This window comes from Melozone crissalis, unplaced genomic scaffold (assembly GCF_028551555.1).
Source record: "Melozone crissalis strain CALT ecotype California unplaced genomic scaffold, PUWL_Pcris_2 ptg000023l_1, whole genome shotgun sequence".
In the NCBI taxonomy this organism is placed as follows: domain Eukaryota; kingdom Metazoa; phylum Chordata; class Aves; order Passeriformes; family Passerellidae; genus Melozone; species Melozone crissalis.
This window is the reverse complement of record NW_026535801.1, coordinates 17179073-17197809: the sequence shown is the minus strand read 5'-3', so window position 1 is coordinate 17197809 and position 18737 is coordinate 17179073. Positions and strand designations below refer to the sequence as shown.

Below are 18737 nucleotides of genomic sequence, written 5' to 3'. Positions count from 1 at the left end.
TTGATTAAGAATAATAGAAAAAAAGTCACTATTTCACAATGTTTTTCTTAAGCCTTCCTTATCAAGAAGATATTTGCCATCCCTTTTGCTGTCTGCTTAAATCTGACTGTCTCAAACTGCAGTGCAGAGCATAGACCTCACCTACTATGTGGTGTTATTCTGCACAGATGAGCTTTAATATGTGTGGATTTTCTTGGAGATTTTAAGCTTCTCATAGCAACAGTGTTCTGATTGTTTCTTCCCTGCTGTGTTAACCCTGAAGGTTCTGTGCCACTTGCTCATGTTATGCCTTATTATACTGCACGGGCAGGCTGCTGAACTCTGGCTTTGTACTCCATGTAATGCCTACTCATAAATGTGACCTGTGAAGTAGCTGATTTGCTGCCTATCCTCCCTCTTGCCCGACTTGTATTTGTTTTTTTCATATGCCTATAGTACCTGGTCTTGAGGGGAAGGCTTCTTAGTGCAGGGTTCCTAATGCTCAGGAGTCCTTATCTCCCACTAAGGATTGAAGTGCATTCAGAGTATTCCCTGTGTCCTGTGTGTGTAAATTCTGAGTGTTGTGATATATCCTGCTGAATATCCACTGCCCTTGACGTGCTTGCTGCAGGATGGCACCGTCATTGTGCGCACCGTACGGAAGGGTCAGTACGTGAGGACTCTGCGGCCCCCGTGTGAGAGTTCTCTCCTGCTGACTGTTCCCAATCTGGCTGTGTCCTGGGAAGGCCATATAGTTGTCCACACCAGCGTGGAAGGAAAGACTACTCTCAAGGTACTTAAGTTTATGGAAAACCTCTGTTTCTGTCACTGAAGATTTTAATCATAAGTGTATCTAACTTTATCTCATTTCCTGTAGTAATGAGGCTTTTTGAGCATGCAGTGTCAATTTCCATATTTTTTTTTAAATTTTGCTGGCCAATTCAAGTGAAATTTGGTTAAAGGTAAATGAATATTGTGCTCCTTTGAGTTTCATAAAAATCTCCAAACATCTGCAAGATGCTCAAGCATGCATTAGTGTGTCTTCCTGGGAGAGCCACTTTGGACTGGAAAACTAGGGGGAGCAAGTTCCACTGTGCACAAAAACAGAGGCTTATAAGGAGAGCAGCAAGTTCTTGGTGCAAGATGCTCAATGCCCACAGGGTTTCTTAGTTTGGGATTGGAGATACAGCTATAAGGTTGTGTCTGTTGAGCGGTGTAGTTGCTTTAATAATGGTAGAGGTGTTGTGATTTCTTTAAACATGGGAGATTTCTTGGAAAACAAATCTCTGATGTAGGCATACTAACTACATTAGGAAGATGGGGAGAGAAGAGATTCAAGGTAATGCCAGGCTGGAAGAACTTAAGATGGTTTTGTTATTTGCTTCTGTAATGCAGCAAGAAGTCATTGGCTTGTCTACAAAATGCTGCTGGATCTAGCTCTGTGGAAATATGCTTGTTTCCTTCTGCTTTTGGATTTGGGAGGGCAAGAGAGTAAGGGGGGTGGTAGCAAGGCTGAGATAAGTGCAATCTTGCTTTCTTTTTTCTTAACAAAAAAATAGGGACCTGTCTATTAAATCCATGGATGATTCCGGGAAATTTAGAATTGATTGAATGGACTACAATGTTACATCAAGAGGTGGCTTCAAAAACTTCGATACAGGCAGGACCTTCCCTCCACACACATTGAGTATAGTCTCACTACTCTTGCATCATTCAACAGGGAGGCTGTTGTCAGCATTATCACCTGTGGGTTGTTGCCAAATTAGTGCCTTTTAATGAGCAAAAGATACAACACTCTTCATCCTCTCAGTCCTCTGTCACATATTTATTTTTGATCTCTTCAGGATAAGAATGCATTACATCTCTATTCTGTCAATGGGAAGTATCTGGGTTCTGAGACTCTGAAGGAGGAAGTGTCTGATCTGTGTGTAACTGGCGAATATATCGTCATGGGCAGCTTGCAGGGATTTCTTTCCATACGGGATCTCTACAGGTAATGTACCAGCATTTGTACTGAGATACAAATATGGAGCCTTAGAGAGAAATGGCTGTGTAATAAACTTTGTTTGGTGCTATAGGTGATAGCTGTTGCTTTTTTTGTGTTCCCAAAAAAAAAAGTTTTGATGGAACTAAGATGTGCAGAAAAATAAAATGATAGGTTGTAACAGATCTCTTTCTTGCCAGACATTTATCCCAATTAAACACCTAGAACTGACAGGAGGAGCTGTCAGTTTGCAAACTGCTGTGATTAGTCACAGGGAGCTCAGCAATTGCAGGATCAAGCCCCACATAGTTCTACACCGAGTTTTAAGCTCCACTTAAAACAAAACAAACATCCCTCCATTGCTCCACAGGATGGGAGGGATGTTTGTCACTTAGGCAGCTGTGGGACTAATGTCACAGTTTTTCAGTGAAAATGTCTTAGCTTACTGACTTAAACTGTCCACATCTGTTTTTGTTATTGAAGCTCTATTTTGAGATAAAATTAGATTCTTAGGATACAGTTAGATAATTGAAACTGCAAATTTTATCCTTGAGAAACTGTGTTTTATAGTGCATCTCGTGGACAGCAATTTCACTTGCATGTGATTCTTTGCAGTATGTGCAAGCAAATACATGATTTACTTTCTCTCTGTGGTTTTTATTCCTTCCAGCCTGAGTCTGAGCATCTCTCCCTTAGCCATGAGAGTGCCAATCCATTGCATTTCTGTCACCAAAGAGTACAGCCACATCCTTGTTGGCCTGGAGGACGGCAAGTTGATTATCGTTGGTGTTGGCAAGCCGGCAGAGGTAAAACCCACCATCAAGAACTTTTTCTACCGAACTGTGGGAAGTTCACTTATTTCTGCTTTCCAGTTGAGCAAGAGGTCTCCTCTTTGGCAGGGTAAACTTAAGAGCAAGTTTCAGTTTTCAGTGGGAAACAAATAACTTTTGAGACTGCTCTGCTGAAAGTTCTGATTAAGAATCAGATGTGTATAGGGATCGCAGATGGGAAGCTCAGCTGGACTAACTTCCAGACTTTATCACTCACATCTGAATAAGCAAAGTCATAATAGCTAACCTTTTCTGAATGGGATAGTGTTGTCAGCCTCTTCTTGATGAAATAATTTTCCAGAAGAAATTTGGAAATGAAAGAGAGCAAGCTACTTCCTTTATTTTTTTTTATGATTTCTATCAGATATCTTTTAATATGCGCTGACTGACATTGGGGAAAAAGGTATTACTTCTGTCTGTTGAGAGTCTCTAATGGCAATGCACAGTGAATCACTTCTGTAGGTTCCCAGTATGCTTGTGTTCCATATGGCAAATAGAAGTTGGTCCTGCATATGCAATATCAATTACAGAGCATCCATCTCTCAAATAGATATGCCCAATTTTTCTTGTGCAAAACCATAGTTTTTGCTTTAATTACTTCTTGTAATGACTTTCAAAGTACTTGAGTTAATTTAAAACTGCTTGTTATCTTTATAACTCAATCTCTGTTGTGCTGCTATGTATTTATTTGAGAATGTGATTATCACTTTTGCATGATCTTAAGTACATGCTGGAAAAGTGAGTATTAATTCTATTTTATATTCTAAATGTGAAAACAGAGCAACTTTATTTGTCAGTATTTTTAAATTTTCTTGCTAGGATATACATAGTTTAATATTGGAAAAATATTCACACAATAGTAGTCTGATTTTGCTTGCACTGGATGTGGAGGGGACATTTCCACTGATTTTCAATTTTCTATTGTAGAATTGAAAAAGAGATTATTATTATGTGGTTAAACATATGGTTGTAACAGCAGTTTTAAAGCCACTGTCATTTCTAAGCTTCCTATTCCATAGAAAAGATCTTTTGTAGGCTGAAATTTATGTGTATCATTAGACTGAAGGCTGTTTTCTTATTTTCATTTTTTAATCACATCTATTTTTCTAACTATGCAGAAAGTGTTGTTTCAAAGACTGGATTCCTTTTATGGTTATAGAGGCTTTCCAGTGACCTTTTTCCCAGGATTTTCTGTTTACAGTTCAGATGATATGCAACCTTAATATCTGTGTAAATAAGGTTTTTTTTTAACACAAACATATAAGGAACAACATTATGTCCCAGATTTTCTAGTTTTCTATAATGGCATCAATCAATATATTTGAATAGTGTGTGTATGTGTGGTGTTCATTTGTTGAATTACTTATTTTGGAAGGAATGTGTTAATTCCTGGAACTTTATCTGTATGCAAAGACAGTGTTGTAGTTCTGGCTTTCAGTGGTGATATTGATCCTTAGGACAGAGGATTGGATCCTTGGCACAGACTTGCTTTAATGTGCAAAAAGTGAAATGATGCTTGCTATCAAGATTGGCCCTTAGTGTTTCTGCACTGACAGTTTCTAATATGGAGGATAAGAAATGCTTTTGTATTTTTAACAATTACTTAGCTGTTTTGGATGTTACAGAAGTCTGGGCAATTATCACTTGTTAGTGTTGATCCTGGTCAGTGCTGTGCCTTTTCTAGAACACTGCTGCTCTGCTGATACAGCTCAGAAGCAGGTAACATTTGTAGTAATAACTGTGAGGAACTGTTCTCAAACTTTTAAAGGCATGGATCTTATTTATTGAACTGTGAGGATTTTCAGAACATAATCAGCTGCCAGGCTGATCACTATGGGCCAATCATCAACCTTGTGCTTAGGTAATGAAGAGTTTCTTACAAACTGTTGTCAGATTGTAGACCTACCAGATGCTGGATTTAGTATGGCCTCTGGTTGCTTGTTATCCATCTTATCCTGTTGAATACTCTCTATGAATTACTTCTGCTTTAAACATTCCTCTGAGCACTTCACCCAGGATCTTTGGAAGACTGTATAAATTTGATACCAGGAGATAACCTTTCTCTTTTTCCTTTATTCTGCTATCACTGTCCTGCATCTTGGCTATTTTTTTCCCACTTCTGGCAATTTCTGTTTGAAATCTCTAAAATAAAATGTCCTTTCTTCTCATTTAGTTCATTTTTGCTTGGCATTCACTTCTTCTTTTCTCTTCCTATCAAAATAGCAATCTAAACACTCTTTCTAAGCTGTTTGAAGTAGGTTAAGCATATAAGTACACATTAGTGGGTAATATCCCTTTAACTGTTCAAATTCAGAGAAGGCTGTGGTTAGTGTTTTGTGTCTTGTTTTTTCGTCAGTCCCAAGAACAATCCCTAAGTGTAACTTTTAGTTTATTTTCAAAGAATTTTTGTTGGTATATTTTGTTTGTGCAGTACATTGTAGTGTCTGCATTTCACCAGATTCAGTGTCTGAATTCTTTTTTAATTTATCCACCTTATCCCTTCCCCCTCCTTTTGTTTCTCTGAATTACTTTCAAACAGATGCGCTCAGGTCAGATTTCCCGAAAGCTGTGGGGATCAAGCAAACGGCTCAGCCAGATTTCAGCAGGAGAGACTGAATATAACACTCAAGATTCCAAGTGATTGCTGCTTCTACATTCTCTTATGGATTCCAGAAAAATGTTTAATCTTTTGGTCACTTTAGATGTATACATATGTAATCAGGGCTTTGAATCTGAAGCCCTTTGATTCTTGATGAAGAACTTATAGTAGAGGTATAGTAGTAAGCATATGTACTCATGCAAGTTAGCCTGCTTGCCTATTTGTCCTCAACTGTGTTGACTTGTTCACAGCAAAATCCCTCTCTCAACAGCTGCTAAAACTGTGTTTTGGGAGGACTAAAAAACCCCTGAATCATCCCCCCAGAAGTCTTCAAAACAGATTACTAATTGAATTTAAAGCTGAGTAGGGCCAGATGCTCCTTGATAACAAACAAGATATTTGGCTTTACTTTGACAGCACTGTTATTTCCCAGTAAATTAAAACTCTGGTAGTTGCAATGGTTAGTTTCAGAATTGAATAGATGATGGTTATGACCTTCTCAGTATGTTTGTTTGCCTAATGAACTTTATTACAGTTTGTTTGTGTAAATGGCTATTGCTCACATCTTTTGTGTAGTTCCAATTTTAGGCTGTTCTGCAAGGAACATCTGTGTTGCACTACTTTATCAGAAATTGTTTTAAGTACAGACATGAATAACTTCAAAGGAGTTGGAGGTGGTGAAGGAGCTGAAGGAGGTAGGAAATATTGCTGCTGAAAATTATTTATATTGTTAAGTAAACTTGAGACATACACCAAGAAATCCCATTATATATTTAACATCTTGCAGAAATACCCAGGAAGACTTTTTATCTATATTGGTCAGATATCAATGTGCTTTATTAGTAAGGCAACTTCTGCAAACAAAAGATAAATTTCCACTGCAGAATCATTATTGAACATTGCAGCACAATTCAATTAAAAATAGCACCTGTTTGTTTCTTGGTGTTCACAAAACCAGTTGTTAGCCATATTTTTTTTCTGTAAAAATAAACAGGGAAAACCAGTTGATATATCCATTTTCAAAATGCATTTAAGACCTGGTAAAAGAAAATATTAGATCCTTATGTGTGCTCTATCAAATTGCTTACTGTGTTTTGGAGAAGCCATTACTGATTTTTTTTTTTTTTTTGTTTAGCAATACATGATGATAGAAGGGTGCATTTTCCTAGCAATCTGATATTTTTTAATGTTACAGATTGAAATTAGAAACTCTATAGTGTTAGAAAAGCTGGGTGCTGAGGGAAAACACAAATTTCCAGATCAGTGTGCGAAGGTGTGTGTATGTGTATATATGTGTGTGTATGTATATATGTATATTCGTGTATGTATTAAAAGAAGAAAATCCCATGGGGTGAGGGGAGCACAGATACAAGGCAGGTTTGATTGTTAGCTAATACGTTCCCTTTTGGGTCCCCATTTCTTCCCTCTACCATCGCTTTTTTTGTTATTTTTTATTTATTTATTGAAATGAATGTGTGTTGTCTCTCTCATAAATGTTATCACATATGCCCTGTGGCTGGGGAGTTGTTGAACTACCTGAGGAACATAATGTATAATCTCATTTCATTAACTTTAAGCACAATATTTATTGACTTAATAGAAATAATAATATGTCCTTACTCTGCTAAAGGATAATCTTTACAAGTTGTGTTAGTCTCATTCAAACTGATTTCTCCTCCTCACTTTCTTTACTGGAAAAAAAACATCCCTCTTGATGGCTGATTGGTGTACTTGTAAAGAAAGCTGTGTTGCATTTTCTTAACTTTTGTAAATGAAATAATAAATCAGATTAGTGAACAAGTGGGTCTATGCATAGTTGCAATATTCTGCCTAATCACTGTGACAGACTGGAATGTCTGGAAAGTTAGGAGAAAATAAGAATTATTTTCCTGAGTCACTTGCCAAGAGAAGATTAAACATCCAAAAGTAGAGTGGTGTGGGTTTTTTCGTTCTCCACATATGTAAAAAAAAATATAAATTAACCCACATCCCATATTTTCAAATAAGCTGTAGAGAAATGTACTATTTTTAATCAGTTACCTATCCAGTAAGAATACTAAGGATACTGTGAAAGTATTAAGTTTGTTCATGAGAATGTGAAGCATGTTTGTCCATTATGATTTCATGAAAAAAGGATTTCAGGGGAGCTCTTTGTAGATAGTTTAAAAGTATTTCAGCTCAGAATGTGAGCTCTTTCTGTTCTGGGAGGTTGGAAACACTCAGGTGGGGCATTGAATTGATGGGTTTTATAGGTGTGCATTCATGTTGTGTTTAATGCATAGACAAGGCTAAGTGTTTATTTGGAGGGGAAGGTGGCAGGAAATGATAATGTTTTAGGTTATGAGAATGAAGTGAAAAAGGGAGATAGGTCTTACGTAGTGTTTGGTGGGAGCACAGTTTTCTTCTTGTCACTTGCACAGAGGGGTTTGTATAAGCATTTTAAAACATCCTGTTGTGGGTTTGGTAGGTTTATACAACAGCTGACTTAACATTTTTCAATATTAAAGAATAATGAAAATAGTGTGTCAGTTTAAGTAAAATATAATGTTGCAATAATTGAAATAATTTATGATTAAGACCTTTGACATTTGAATACCATAATTTCAGTGCATCACAAGCACTGGGTGATCATCACAAATACCTGGGCCAAGTTTAAATGTGGACAGTTCTTGGGCTCTCAAACTCAAGGCTGGTCTGTGCTCAGTACAAAGCAGCAGCAGCAGAATGAGGAGGGGAGCTCTGAGCTGCTGCTTTATGCCCCAGGTAGAATGGCAACATCTATGGCCTTTGGATCTGAGATCTGCTCCTTGGGGGTGGGAGGTGTACACCATCACAGCTTGGCATCCTTGCCAGAGGCCATCTGGAAAGACCTGCATGGCTGTGAAAGTCTGCACTCTGCCTTCATTTAAAACCAGCTTTATATAAAAGATGAGTCGTAAGTGTGAGCATTAGCATTAGACACTTTCATTCTTTTAGGTTTAACTTATTTGCATAAAAAGTAAAAAATAATGTTTAAAATAGAAAATAATTCTTCTGATCGGCTGTTTAGTCAGTTGAATTGCAGCCTGTTATGCAGTGCACTGTGAATTGGTGAACTGACTTTCATAATTCTTTGATTTCCTCAAGTCAATAAAGCTTAGGATCCCATTTTTTTTTCAGGTAGTATTGGTGAAATAAGATTCTCCTTTGGTTTTGTTCAAAGGTTTGTTTAAGTGTAAAAAGCAAAGTTTTGAAATTATCGTATTCCAATGAGGAATTTAGAAGAAACAAGTCTTAAGTGACATTTATTTCATAGCACTACATTTGTCAAGATCTTCTTTGTGATATCTTAATATGTTTAATTTTTGGAATAACTCTAATAATATTTATCAAAGTGTAACATATGCTTACCTTTGAAGATGAGTAAGTAGGAGTGTAAATATATATATCTAAAAGAAACTGAAAACTGACCTACTTTTCATACCTGTATATAAATGAGATTAATTAGTTAGCAGTATTAACTTCTTCGTATCACAGTTTTGAACTTGCGTACCAAAGGATATTTAGAAGACATGTCTCCTTTATTTCAAGTCAAATGTTTGTGAAATTTCTCTAAATCAATTTACTTAAAATTCTTGATAGTATTTTTAGTTGTCTTTTTAGCTGTAGTGAAGAGTCCTATCTGGTCTTTGCTGGGTTTGAACTATACAAGCTTACAGAAAGTGAAATGCTCTTCAAGTAGCATCTGACTGAGGCAGATTTTTCTGTAACTGATGTATTATCCATTACTCACTCCTAGGATATCTAGAAACCTCATCTTTTATCATCCATGTACCTTTACCAGCACAACATCATAATCCCAGTCCTAAAGTAACTGCATTTGTCCTGGTCGTAAAGACACATTGTGGAAATTAGATTTTCTTAGGAAAATAATTTTTTGATATTAAAAAGAGTAAAAAAAGAAAAAAAACTAAGCCAACAAAACTTCCCCCAACCCCCACAACTTCCCCTCCAAAAAAAAGCAAAGTCATCCACATCCATATTACAATTGCTTTGCTAATCTGCAACATTGATATAGAGAAGCTCTTTCCCCTCTGGCATACCTTAGATGATGCATATTATCACAAAACAGGTTTATCAGTCTTCACAGGCTTTAAATGGCCAAATAATTGGCTGTCTTACAAGGATCCCCAAAGTTGTATTTCTTTGTATTGAAAGTTGTATTTCTTTGTCCTTTAAATGAGTGCAAAGAACCAAGTTTCTGCTCTGGAAAAATTCTTTAACATAATCCTGCAGAAATGATAAATTTATTTTTGTAATGCACAGATTTGGTAACTCCTGCTTTAGTCAATGGGAGCTGTATACCTCACTTCCCGAAATCATGTCTTCCTCCTCCCTGTTTCCTTTGCAAACCTTTCCCAATCTTAATGAACAAAATCATTAGAAAAGATAAGTAAAGGAACCAAATGCTGCACAAAGCTTTTGCTGTGTATGTGTAATTAGTTGAAAATGTGTATCTATATACAGATTATAGAGTGGTAGGGAGCTTTAGAGCTAGAGATGTCTACTTCCCTCTGCCCCTATATTGAGAGTCTCTGTGCTGTCACCTGAAACATTCCTGTCTTCCACTGCTAAAGGCACCTTGCTGACTATCTTAAATGCTGAGCTGAGGTGCTGGGAATATTTTTTCCCTTTCAAAGAATTAAAAAAAAAAAAGGCATGCCCATTAAATGCATACCCTAAAGTGAGCCTAGGGCCTGATGTAATCAATTACTGTTATGTGAAAGCACTACATAGGCTTGTATTTATTTGAATGGAAATTCAAGCATGTGCTTCAGTGCTTTCTAGGTCTTTTTATGATTTCTAGCTTAAAAGCTGTGTTGGTTTTGGCTGCAAACATGACACTTGTTGGTCGTCTCCCTTTGGGGAGAGTAAGTTTCCATGGTATCATATACACATGGGTTCATTGTATGCCAATGTTAGAGTCAACTGAAGTGTTTGGAAGATGTCTTTTATTCCAAGGAGCCAGTCTTATTACTAAATTGCCCTTGTAAGCACATACTTTTGAAGGAAGCAAGTTTTCTAGAAAGCTACTGCATCAAAAAAATATATTGAAAATTGGTAAAATGCTATTATTCCCTTCTTCAGTGTGGATATCAGATGCCTGAATGTAAAAATGCCTGAGTGGCACCATAGCATGCTCTGCATTTCAGTTGAGTGCCATTCACCTTACTGCAGTCTTGAACACCCCATAAGTGAAGAACTGCTTGCAGTGTTTAGTCCAAGGTAGCCTTTGTTCAGTTTTAACTCACCTTTTTATTGTGCATCTGTGGAAGAATACTGGTGTGTCTTTCTTTTAGTTATCATTTACCGATGTGGCCCAAATAAAATAGGTGTTTCCCTTGTTTTCAATAGAGTTTTTTCAGTGTGTGTTCTTCCTAGTTTTGTCTAGTGGACTTGAGGAATTTGGCAGGTATTTCCAGAGTTCAGGTCTATACTTATACTCAGCAAAGACATAATTTCATCAGACATCTTCTGTCCCAGAAGCATGGTTGTCAGTATAGATTATGGTTTAAAGCTGCTAAGGAGTTTTGAGATTGGAATATAAAACATCCAGCCATATATATCATAGATCTAACTGAACTTGGAGGTCACTTGTTTATTTAGCTTCCTGTCTAGTCACTATTTTCCTCTCAAGGGAGCCATACTTTTTGCCTTGAAATAGCTTTAAAATAAACTGAAGTCTTGCACCTGATAGTACTACTTTAGTCACATGCAGCAGTGAGTTGTTTCTTAAAGAAAGCCATGAGAGGGAAAAAAGAATTAAAGAAAAACTTGCAATATGTGTTCTGATTCTGCAGGAGCTACTTAGGACAAGGGAAATGCTGCATGTGAGACTTACCTCCCTTTGGTCAGTGTTTTGATGGAAGCTGTGATGCTACTCAGTTTTCTGATGACTTTTTACTGAAGCTAATCAGGGGGTGGAAGCAAAGGCCTTACAGCAAAGTTAACCATATCTTCTGATAATTCTTACAGATTTGTGCAATTACATGATTACAAATGGATCTTTAAATGCCAAAAAATGCCTTTTCAAAGAGCTAAATGTTAGGTCTGAGGAGTGTTGGAAATAGCTACTTTCAGAAATGAGCCTTCAGGCACTGTAATGAACTTGCTGTCTGTCTTCTGTGCAATATCTTTTTCCCTCTGGGTGCTTTAAGAGTATACTGTATGTCTTACTTTGGTTTGATCAATATGTTTTAAGAGTGTGTATATTGGCTAATGATGGGTTTTTTTCCTGTACAGCATGATGGAAGATGTTTTAAAATTTTGCACTTTTCTAGGATTTGCAAGTTTGTAACCTGAAAATTTTTAACATGCACACTTTTGTACATAATTAGCATTGTATATATTTAACATGAGTCTGAAGCAAATAAAAGTAATTGAATGCATAACTTCTCCCTTTATTAATAGCACAAAAATTAAACTAAGTGTGGGAGTACACTGAATGAACAATTCTTTTGTGTAGCAGGTAAAAATAGGCAGCGGGAAGAGCTGACACAGTGTCCTGTCTTAATTGTGTTAAGGCAACTTTATTTTGGTGGGGAAGGAATCAAAGTGGACATGTGAATGTATAGGCCCCTTCAAGCTTTGATTAGCTATGATTCTCCAAGTATTGCAACAAAAAGTGTCTTTTTGCTGGGAAGGAGGTGTCTGAGGCATGCATTAGGGTGAGGAAAAGAGTCCAACTAATGCATATTGATCTTTATTTATAAAGCTGAAGTACCCCACCTACTCTGGGACAACAAGCATATCTTTCCTTTTTCCTCATTGTCTTCCCTATATAGTAACTTTTGCTGCAGAATATGGAAGGCTATGGATTCAGGGGATTGCTGTCAGTCAGGAGGAAACTGAAATCTGTTCCAGGCTCATGTTCAGTTGGTTTCTTACCCCTGCAAACAAGAGAAACCATGCTGTGAGCTTTAATGGGAGGTGGGACTACTCTGCCCCATCTGTTACTAGATATAGATCAAGGCACCCTTATTCTGAACAAGCAGAGTTTTGATTCCATCATGTCACATGCATTTTAGATTTCTCAATAAAGTCCATGTAATTCTAGATATGGATTCCCTTGTTCTGGAGTTGAGTGCATTAGGGCCAAATTGGCATTTCCCTGGCTTTCAATAAAGGAGCTGACTATTGGGGCTCTTGTTTAGAATTTGGAAACATAAGCAGCAATGGATGCAGTGCTAGAGCACACACTGGGTTAGTCAGACATCCTTTGCAGTGCTGTCATACTGCTGGCTCCTCTGGAGCATTAAACAATACTCACATTTTCTCCAAAGAGAAATGGAACCAAGGGATTAAGTAACTTCTGGTGGGGGGACAGGCACCATGTGCCAGGAGTTTAACAGAAACCTCTCTTCCTTTCTGTCTGAAGGAGGATATCAATTCAAGTGATGCATTTACCTCAAAAACAGACGTGCTCCTGTCACTCCTTGCAGCGTGGCGTTATCTCCTTCCACTAACAGCATCGTACCTTCCCGCAAGCCCTGGGCGAGGCAGAAACATTTAAACTTATTTTCAAGCTATGTGAAAGGGTAGAATGCTTGTCACAAGCAGGCCAGTCTCAGTGGCACCATGACTACAGACTAAACCTTCTCACTTACCTAACAAAGAGGTAAAGACAAAAATAGGTGAGTTATCTTGTTTTAGAAGTTGATTTTCTTGTTTATTTCAGTTTTCACTCTTAAAGGAGAAATCATTAAGGAGGAGAGGAAACTGGTTTTTCATTTAGTTATTCTTAGATCCAGTTTGGGTTGAGCAACAGCCACTGGGTTTGTTAGTGCACAAAATTTATAGTACAAGGTCAAACACAGGGACAGGAAACACAGAGGTTCCAATTCCCCAGACAGACATAATGAGATTATGTGTACACTATTGAATATGCAAATTCAGAAACTATTACAGAGATTAAAGTTAAGAGTATCTTCAAAAAGATTAAGGGAGACTTTTGTACTGCTGCCTAAAAATAGTGTTGAGCAACACTAACAGGAGTATGCATTTCATTGGCCCCAATCCATTTTCTACAATGAGCAATATCCAAGGCTCAAGCTCTTAGCAAGAATACAATTAGCATTCCAATCCAGGGAATTTTAAGGCTTGACAGGCAAAGAACCCACACTGAGAGCTAGCATGAATGCATTTAAAATGTTTATCATGCTCCAGCTTCCTGATGGAGAACTACTACTCACCAGAACTGGAGGGGTGTTTGGTTCTTCGTGGTACTGGTGGATTCTTTCCTCTCTTGTCTCCTGCAATAATGAGCACAGATTTAGCTTCCCAGGCCATAAGGTAAGGACTTGGAGCTATCCAGGCAACATGACATCAAATAATTTCATAACATTAAACAAAGCAGGCACTTCCCTTCAAGCAGAATGGGATGGCCGGATTGACTCTATTTAATAGATGTGTGTTTATCCTTTATCACTAGCAACAAGTTACTGCAGGTTGATCAAACAGAACTCACACAATCCCAACCCTGAAAAACGTCAAAACTTACTTCCACTCAATTAATCCATGAGTTTTTTTTAATTAGTACTATCTCTGTGTGCAGAGATAGTACTAATACTACCAGGAAATTGGTAGAAGCAAATGCCTGAGGTGCAACCTTTGTGAAAGAGAGTAGTGAATCATGGATTTTCAGTGATTAAGTATTTGCTTGTTTGTCTTCAAGTAGGTATTACACTGAAGAATTTCCTTCTGTGAACAGCTGTGTCATGTTTCCTGAGGTTTGCTGCTAAACTGAGCAACAGTAAAGAAATAAAAACATAGGAACACAGCAGGGACTTGGTACAGCACAGGGCTTCCAGCCTCCTCTGAGAGAAACAACAAAAGTTATTTATAGGGAAAAGACTGCCTGCTAATCTAGTGACAAGCTGATGAAATGAATACCTACAACTTCATCTAAATTCTAGAAGCACACCCATCTCTTCACCCATCTAGAAGCATCTACCATCTTCATTGTTCCCTAACTTTTAATACTTCCTCTAACCATGAATTTTGATTACAAGGAGGAAAGTGTTTAGGTTGTTAAAAGATGCACCACACAGATTGTTCCCTGAGGAATTAGCTGACGAGCTATTTAAAGAAGGAGCTCCTCCCCACTGTATGGAAATCTGTCTTTGTGCTTGATGGCTGAAGTGTTTTTCTTTCAGCTGTACTGGTGCATGTGCTTGCTCTGTACTGGACATTACAAGCTGTGCTCCCTGCAAGGACACCAGTGCCCAGGTATTTTCTTACACAACTGCTTGAATCTCAACATCTCTGTTCAGATTGTTTCTTCAGACCTTTAGATATTTAAGCCTCTTAATGTATGTTTAAGTTAGGGCTTCCCAAGCAGCAGGTAAGACAGAACTTTCCAGAACCAGTGCTTTGCATCTTAACACTTCAGGTTTATCTTTTCTTTTTTAATTCCCCCATTCCATGCCAGTTAGCCAGCATTTCAACAGTATTTCAGACATTGCAGAGCTTCTGTTTGTGAAAAACACTTTGTTCAGTAATACTCCTGCCAACTCCTCTTCCCAAGCAAAGTTAAGTTTTAGGAGGAAGTGAAGTGTTACTGCCTCATTGGCATTTCCAGTTTCTCTAGGGAGAAGCTGTTTGACATTCTATAGCTTTGTAAGGCCTCAGAAATGCACACTATTTTTACTCTTCCACACCCTAGTGACTGTCTTAGTTCTGGTGTGCTTTACTTACACCCATGTGAGTTCTTTTAATGTCTGGGTCCAGGTAGTGAGGGTTAATATTAAAAGGAACTAATCCTAGAGCCTGCAGGGTAGGTGGATAAACAATTGGCATGTCATTGGTGGTATTGATGCTGACAGTGGCAACGTTGGTTCCTGCGCTGGATCCCATGTAAGGAATCCCATCCTGAAAGACAAAAGCAATGATCAGTCTGCAGCACCACAACTAGGAACTCAATTTTATACCATCTTCTATCAGTCTCAGAAACCCATCAGTCAGATCAGACTTAGTGCTTCCAGCTCCTCTCATTGGTAACTTTACAGGTGAAAAGCAGAACAAGAATTCAGATTCTGAGGTGGGCAGTAGCTTCTCTGTGTCAGAGAACTAACTGCTGCCTGCCTTGTACTCACAGCTCTGTGACCCCCCAAGACAGAATTTACCAGGTGTGCATGGTGAACTTTGCTATTAAGAGGAGAGACTTGCCTCTATTGCAGTTAAAGGAAGTATCTGAACTGGCTTTTAAGTAGCTTCTGGAGAGAGCAGGCCATCAGAAGCTCAGTGCAATGTTATCACAGCATAAACTTACCAGAACCATGACCAGTTTAGCACTGTTTAGCTATGAGTACTATGCTGTACGTAGAAGAATGCCACACAAATATGCAAGTGTACAGGTAATCACAAGCAATTTGTAAAAATAGAGCTGTCTTGAGACAACTGGTGGTAATATAACCAAGTAGTTATCCAAACTTAACTGGCATTTGGACATTTTCTGGCTTTCATTCCCACAACAGATGATGAATTTCTATATATTAAGATAAGCCTAGCTAACCTTTATTCTTGGCAGCTGGCCTTACTGTGGCTCGTATAAATCTGCATAAAGTCATTTGCAGTTCCACATTGCTAGGGAACACCTTGCTTCTGTTCTCCTCCAGAGATGGTGTATCTTTGCTGTGCCTTATGAGATTCACCAGCTGGACTGGTGCTGCTGACCAGAGGGGCTCAATGGCACTCACACCTCTCAGTTCCAAGGAGATACAAGAATTACGTAATTTTCAACATCAACAGGACACTGTCTAAAAGGCACATATGGATCCAACTTTATCACCAGTTTATTGCAGACAACTTCAACATGAACACATCTATATCAACAAGATATGAAGTGGTCATCTCAAGCTGAAAAACAGGGTTTCTGGACACAGATTAAATCCTGCACTGGTCTTTTGACTGGCATTTTGAGTGGTTTGCTTCTAGGGTTCTATGTAGCATTGTACATCCCAAGGTCTTGCAATCCAGCATCTAGAAAACTGCTCTAGGAAGACAGACTGCTGACACCTTAAGTCTTTTCAATGACTCAGTGACAGCCTTATTTGGCCATTGTTTTCAGTTCACCAGGTTGTTTGAGATGGCTCGACATCTGAAGTGTATTAGAGACAAAAATGCAGAATCAGCTTGGACTTGTCTGAACAAAAGCTCATGCATGAGATCCAGCCATTGAGACTTGGCCAGAATCTGTAGTTTTACCTCAAGAACTCTTTTCCTGATCTCATGTATCAGACAGTTGTCATAAAGAGCTTTCAGGAGACGGAATGTGTTCCCACCTCCTGCAGAAACAAAGTTCAGCTTATTTAGCATGCTTTCACCATCAGTTTTAATTGAAGCCTTCAATTAAACTCAGCAGGCACTACAAATTCTATGCTCTATTCAGGGGCAGTATCCTGCTTTGAGAAGCAGTAAAACCAGAAGCTTCAGAGGAATGGTCACTGGGCAGGCCATGGGCATGCCCTGAGTCATCCTTGTAAGATGACATCCTGCCACTGTCTGACAGTGACCTCTCTTCCAATATCCAGGACCATGCTATTAGGACTAGAACTTCTTGGGCTTGCTAAAGTGATAATAGAGCTGCTATGATCATGTTTTTACACTGAAGTACTGCTCAAAATAATAATTTGAAATTTACTGGAGATGAAGTTCCATTAATAAATCTACTTCCCAGCCCACCACTAAATTTAGAGTCTTAGGGCTCCCAATTACTGTCTTCTGTAGTTTCTAATCACTAAGCCTAACTGCTTAATTGTTGGTCTTCAGTGCCACCTCTGAGCAGGACTAATCCGGTGCCCTATATAAACCTTCACTGGGGACTAAGAAGTAAAACTTACCAATAAATATTGCTTCAGATTTCCTTACAGCTTCCACTGGATCACAAGATTCATGAATGCTGTCCAGCCCATAACCTTAAATGAAAAAGTATTTACCTTTTAATGTGAAAGTTTGGTGGAAGAATGGGATATGTTCAATCCCTCCCTGCCCACCTCCTCCAACCCCTGAGCCAAATATGTCAACCAGGGAAATTTCAGAGAACTCTACAACGTAAAACAGAGTGTACACCCTACAGTAGTGCAGGGCTAATACAGCTGTACAAAAGGAAATACTTGTTTTGTGGAGATATGCACTCAGTTTCTAGGAGCAGAACATTTCACTCAGCAGGTGCAGGCTGAGGCACAGTATCCTCCTGAGCATTACCAGATAACTAGAAAATGAGGAAAAAGCTGTTAGTTCTCAGCTTGGCCATGCTGAAATCTGACAGGATGTGTTGGTTCTAGCACTTCTTGTGCAAATACCTGATCTGAGTATTGTTTCTGTTCAAATGTCCGACTTTGATAGATTTGCCTTGCTGGGGTTGACTGAGTACAGGAAGTGTCAAGAGAGACCGAAGAACATAGGTATTTGATAGCAGCAATCTTCCTGCAAGTCAGGGAGCAAAGTGTGCTGCCCAGGCAAGTGAGTACTGATTATTACTACACTAACAGCTCCAAAGTTACCCTTAACAGTGATAGATACTAGGTGGAGGTGTTGCTGTAGACTCTGCAGAGATCTTTGCTCCAAGCAAAGTTCAGCTGCTGTCCATCATGGAACTATCCGGCTCCTTGATGTGCTTTAAGTAATGGTCTTCACTTACAACCGTGACTTGAGCAGAGGTTTAAGATATATGGGAAGAAATGTTCCCTCATGTGATTAAGAAGGATAAAAAGATGCCACTTAGTAGTTAGGGATAAAATCATCTTCCCTGGAGTGAGCAGAAGTGTTTGCAGCAAGATTTCTTCTGGAGGCTTCTAAAACATCTCCTTCCAGGCAGAAGTCCGCAGCCGACTCCTGCTGCTCACTGCCCTTGCTGCCCGTACCGCAGCAGCCCAGCCCGTGTGCCCCGCGCCTGTCTCGGGCCGCTCCGTGCCCGCAGCCCGCTCCCCGTGCCCGGTAGCGGCCCGACAGCCCCGGGCACAGCCGGCGTGGCCGCCGCTGCCGGGCCGGCCTTACCCAGGCTTTCAAACTTCTCCCTGGCCGTGCGGGCGTAGGCGTCGCGGTCGTGCAGGGCGTAGGGGATGAACAGCACCCGCCTCACGTTCCTGGGAGAGGAGAGAGGGGAGAGAGCGGTGGGCGCGACGGAGGCGGGGGCCGAGCGCTCCCGCAGCCCCGCACGGCGCTTACTGCCCTAGGAAGCTCTGGATGTGCTGCTGGCAGTGGCCCAGGTACCCTCCTCCGGGCAGGGTGGAGTTGGAGATCAGCAGCAGGCGCCGTGGGCTCCCCATGCCGAGCCGAGCCAAGCCAAGCCGAGCCCTGCTCCCTG

General features: G+C 39.4%; 2 protein-coding genes across 6 annotated transcripts in view; one reads left to right on the top strand and one right to left on the bottom strand.

Annotated features, from left to right (window-relative positions):
* Window positions 1-5744, top strand: part of NBEAL1 (neurobeachin like 1) — a 73579-nt gene extending 67835 nt beyond the window's left edge. For 3 of the 5 annotated variants that reach the window (XM_054278528.1, XM_054278529.1, XM_054278525.1), the window contains 3 exons: window positions 611-772; window positions 1824-1972; window positions 2634-4970. In XM_054278528.1, the coding sequence (XP_054134503.1) occupies window positions 611-772; window positions 1824-1972; window positions 2634-2907 (585 nt within the window). In that variant the 3' untranslated portion in view covers window positions 2908-4970. Of the gene's footprint in view, window positions 1-610; window positions 773-1823; window positions 1973-2633; window positions 4971-5332 lie in introns of those variants that run through there. The other 2 variants (XM_054278530.1, XM_054278527.1) reach the window with 1 other exon arrangement.
* Window positions 5745-11960: 6216 nt separating this feature from the next.
* On the bottom strand, window positions 11961-18714 carry LOC128938327 (alpha-aspartyl dipeptidase-like). The gene is made up of 8 exons (XM_054278531.1): window positions 18599-18714; window positions 18428-18516; window positions 17272-17346; window positions 16637-16716; window positions 15128-15301; window positions 13624-13683; window positions 12839-12921; window positions 11961-12321 (listed from the first exon to the last, which is right to left on the bottom strand). Exons 1-8 carry the CDS (start codon window positions 18697-18699, stop codon window positions 12243-12245), a joined length of 741 nt encoding a protein of 246 aa, XP_054134506.1. The 5' UTR covers window positions 18700-18714; the 3' UTR covers window positions 11961-12242.
* Window positions 18715-18737: the final 23 nt, after the last annotated feature.

What these genes read in the sequence shown, in the direction of transcription:
- LOC128938327 (XM_054278531.1), bottom strand. Translation starts at nt 18,699, where the DNA reads ATGGGGAGCCCACGGCGCCTGCTGCTGATCTCCAACTCCACCCTGCCC. An exon ending in GGAGAAGTTTGAAAGCCTGG is followed by an intron (nt 17,347 to 18,427) that starts GTAAGGCCGGCC and finishes TTTTCATTTAAG; the next exon opens with GTTATGGGCTGGACAGCATT. An exon ending in GGAGCACGTCTGTTTTTGAG is followed by an intron (nt 12,322 to 12,838) that starts GTAAATGCATCA and finishes TCTTGTTTGCAG; the next exon opens with GGGTAAGAAACCAACTGAAC.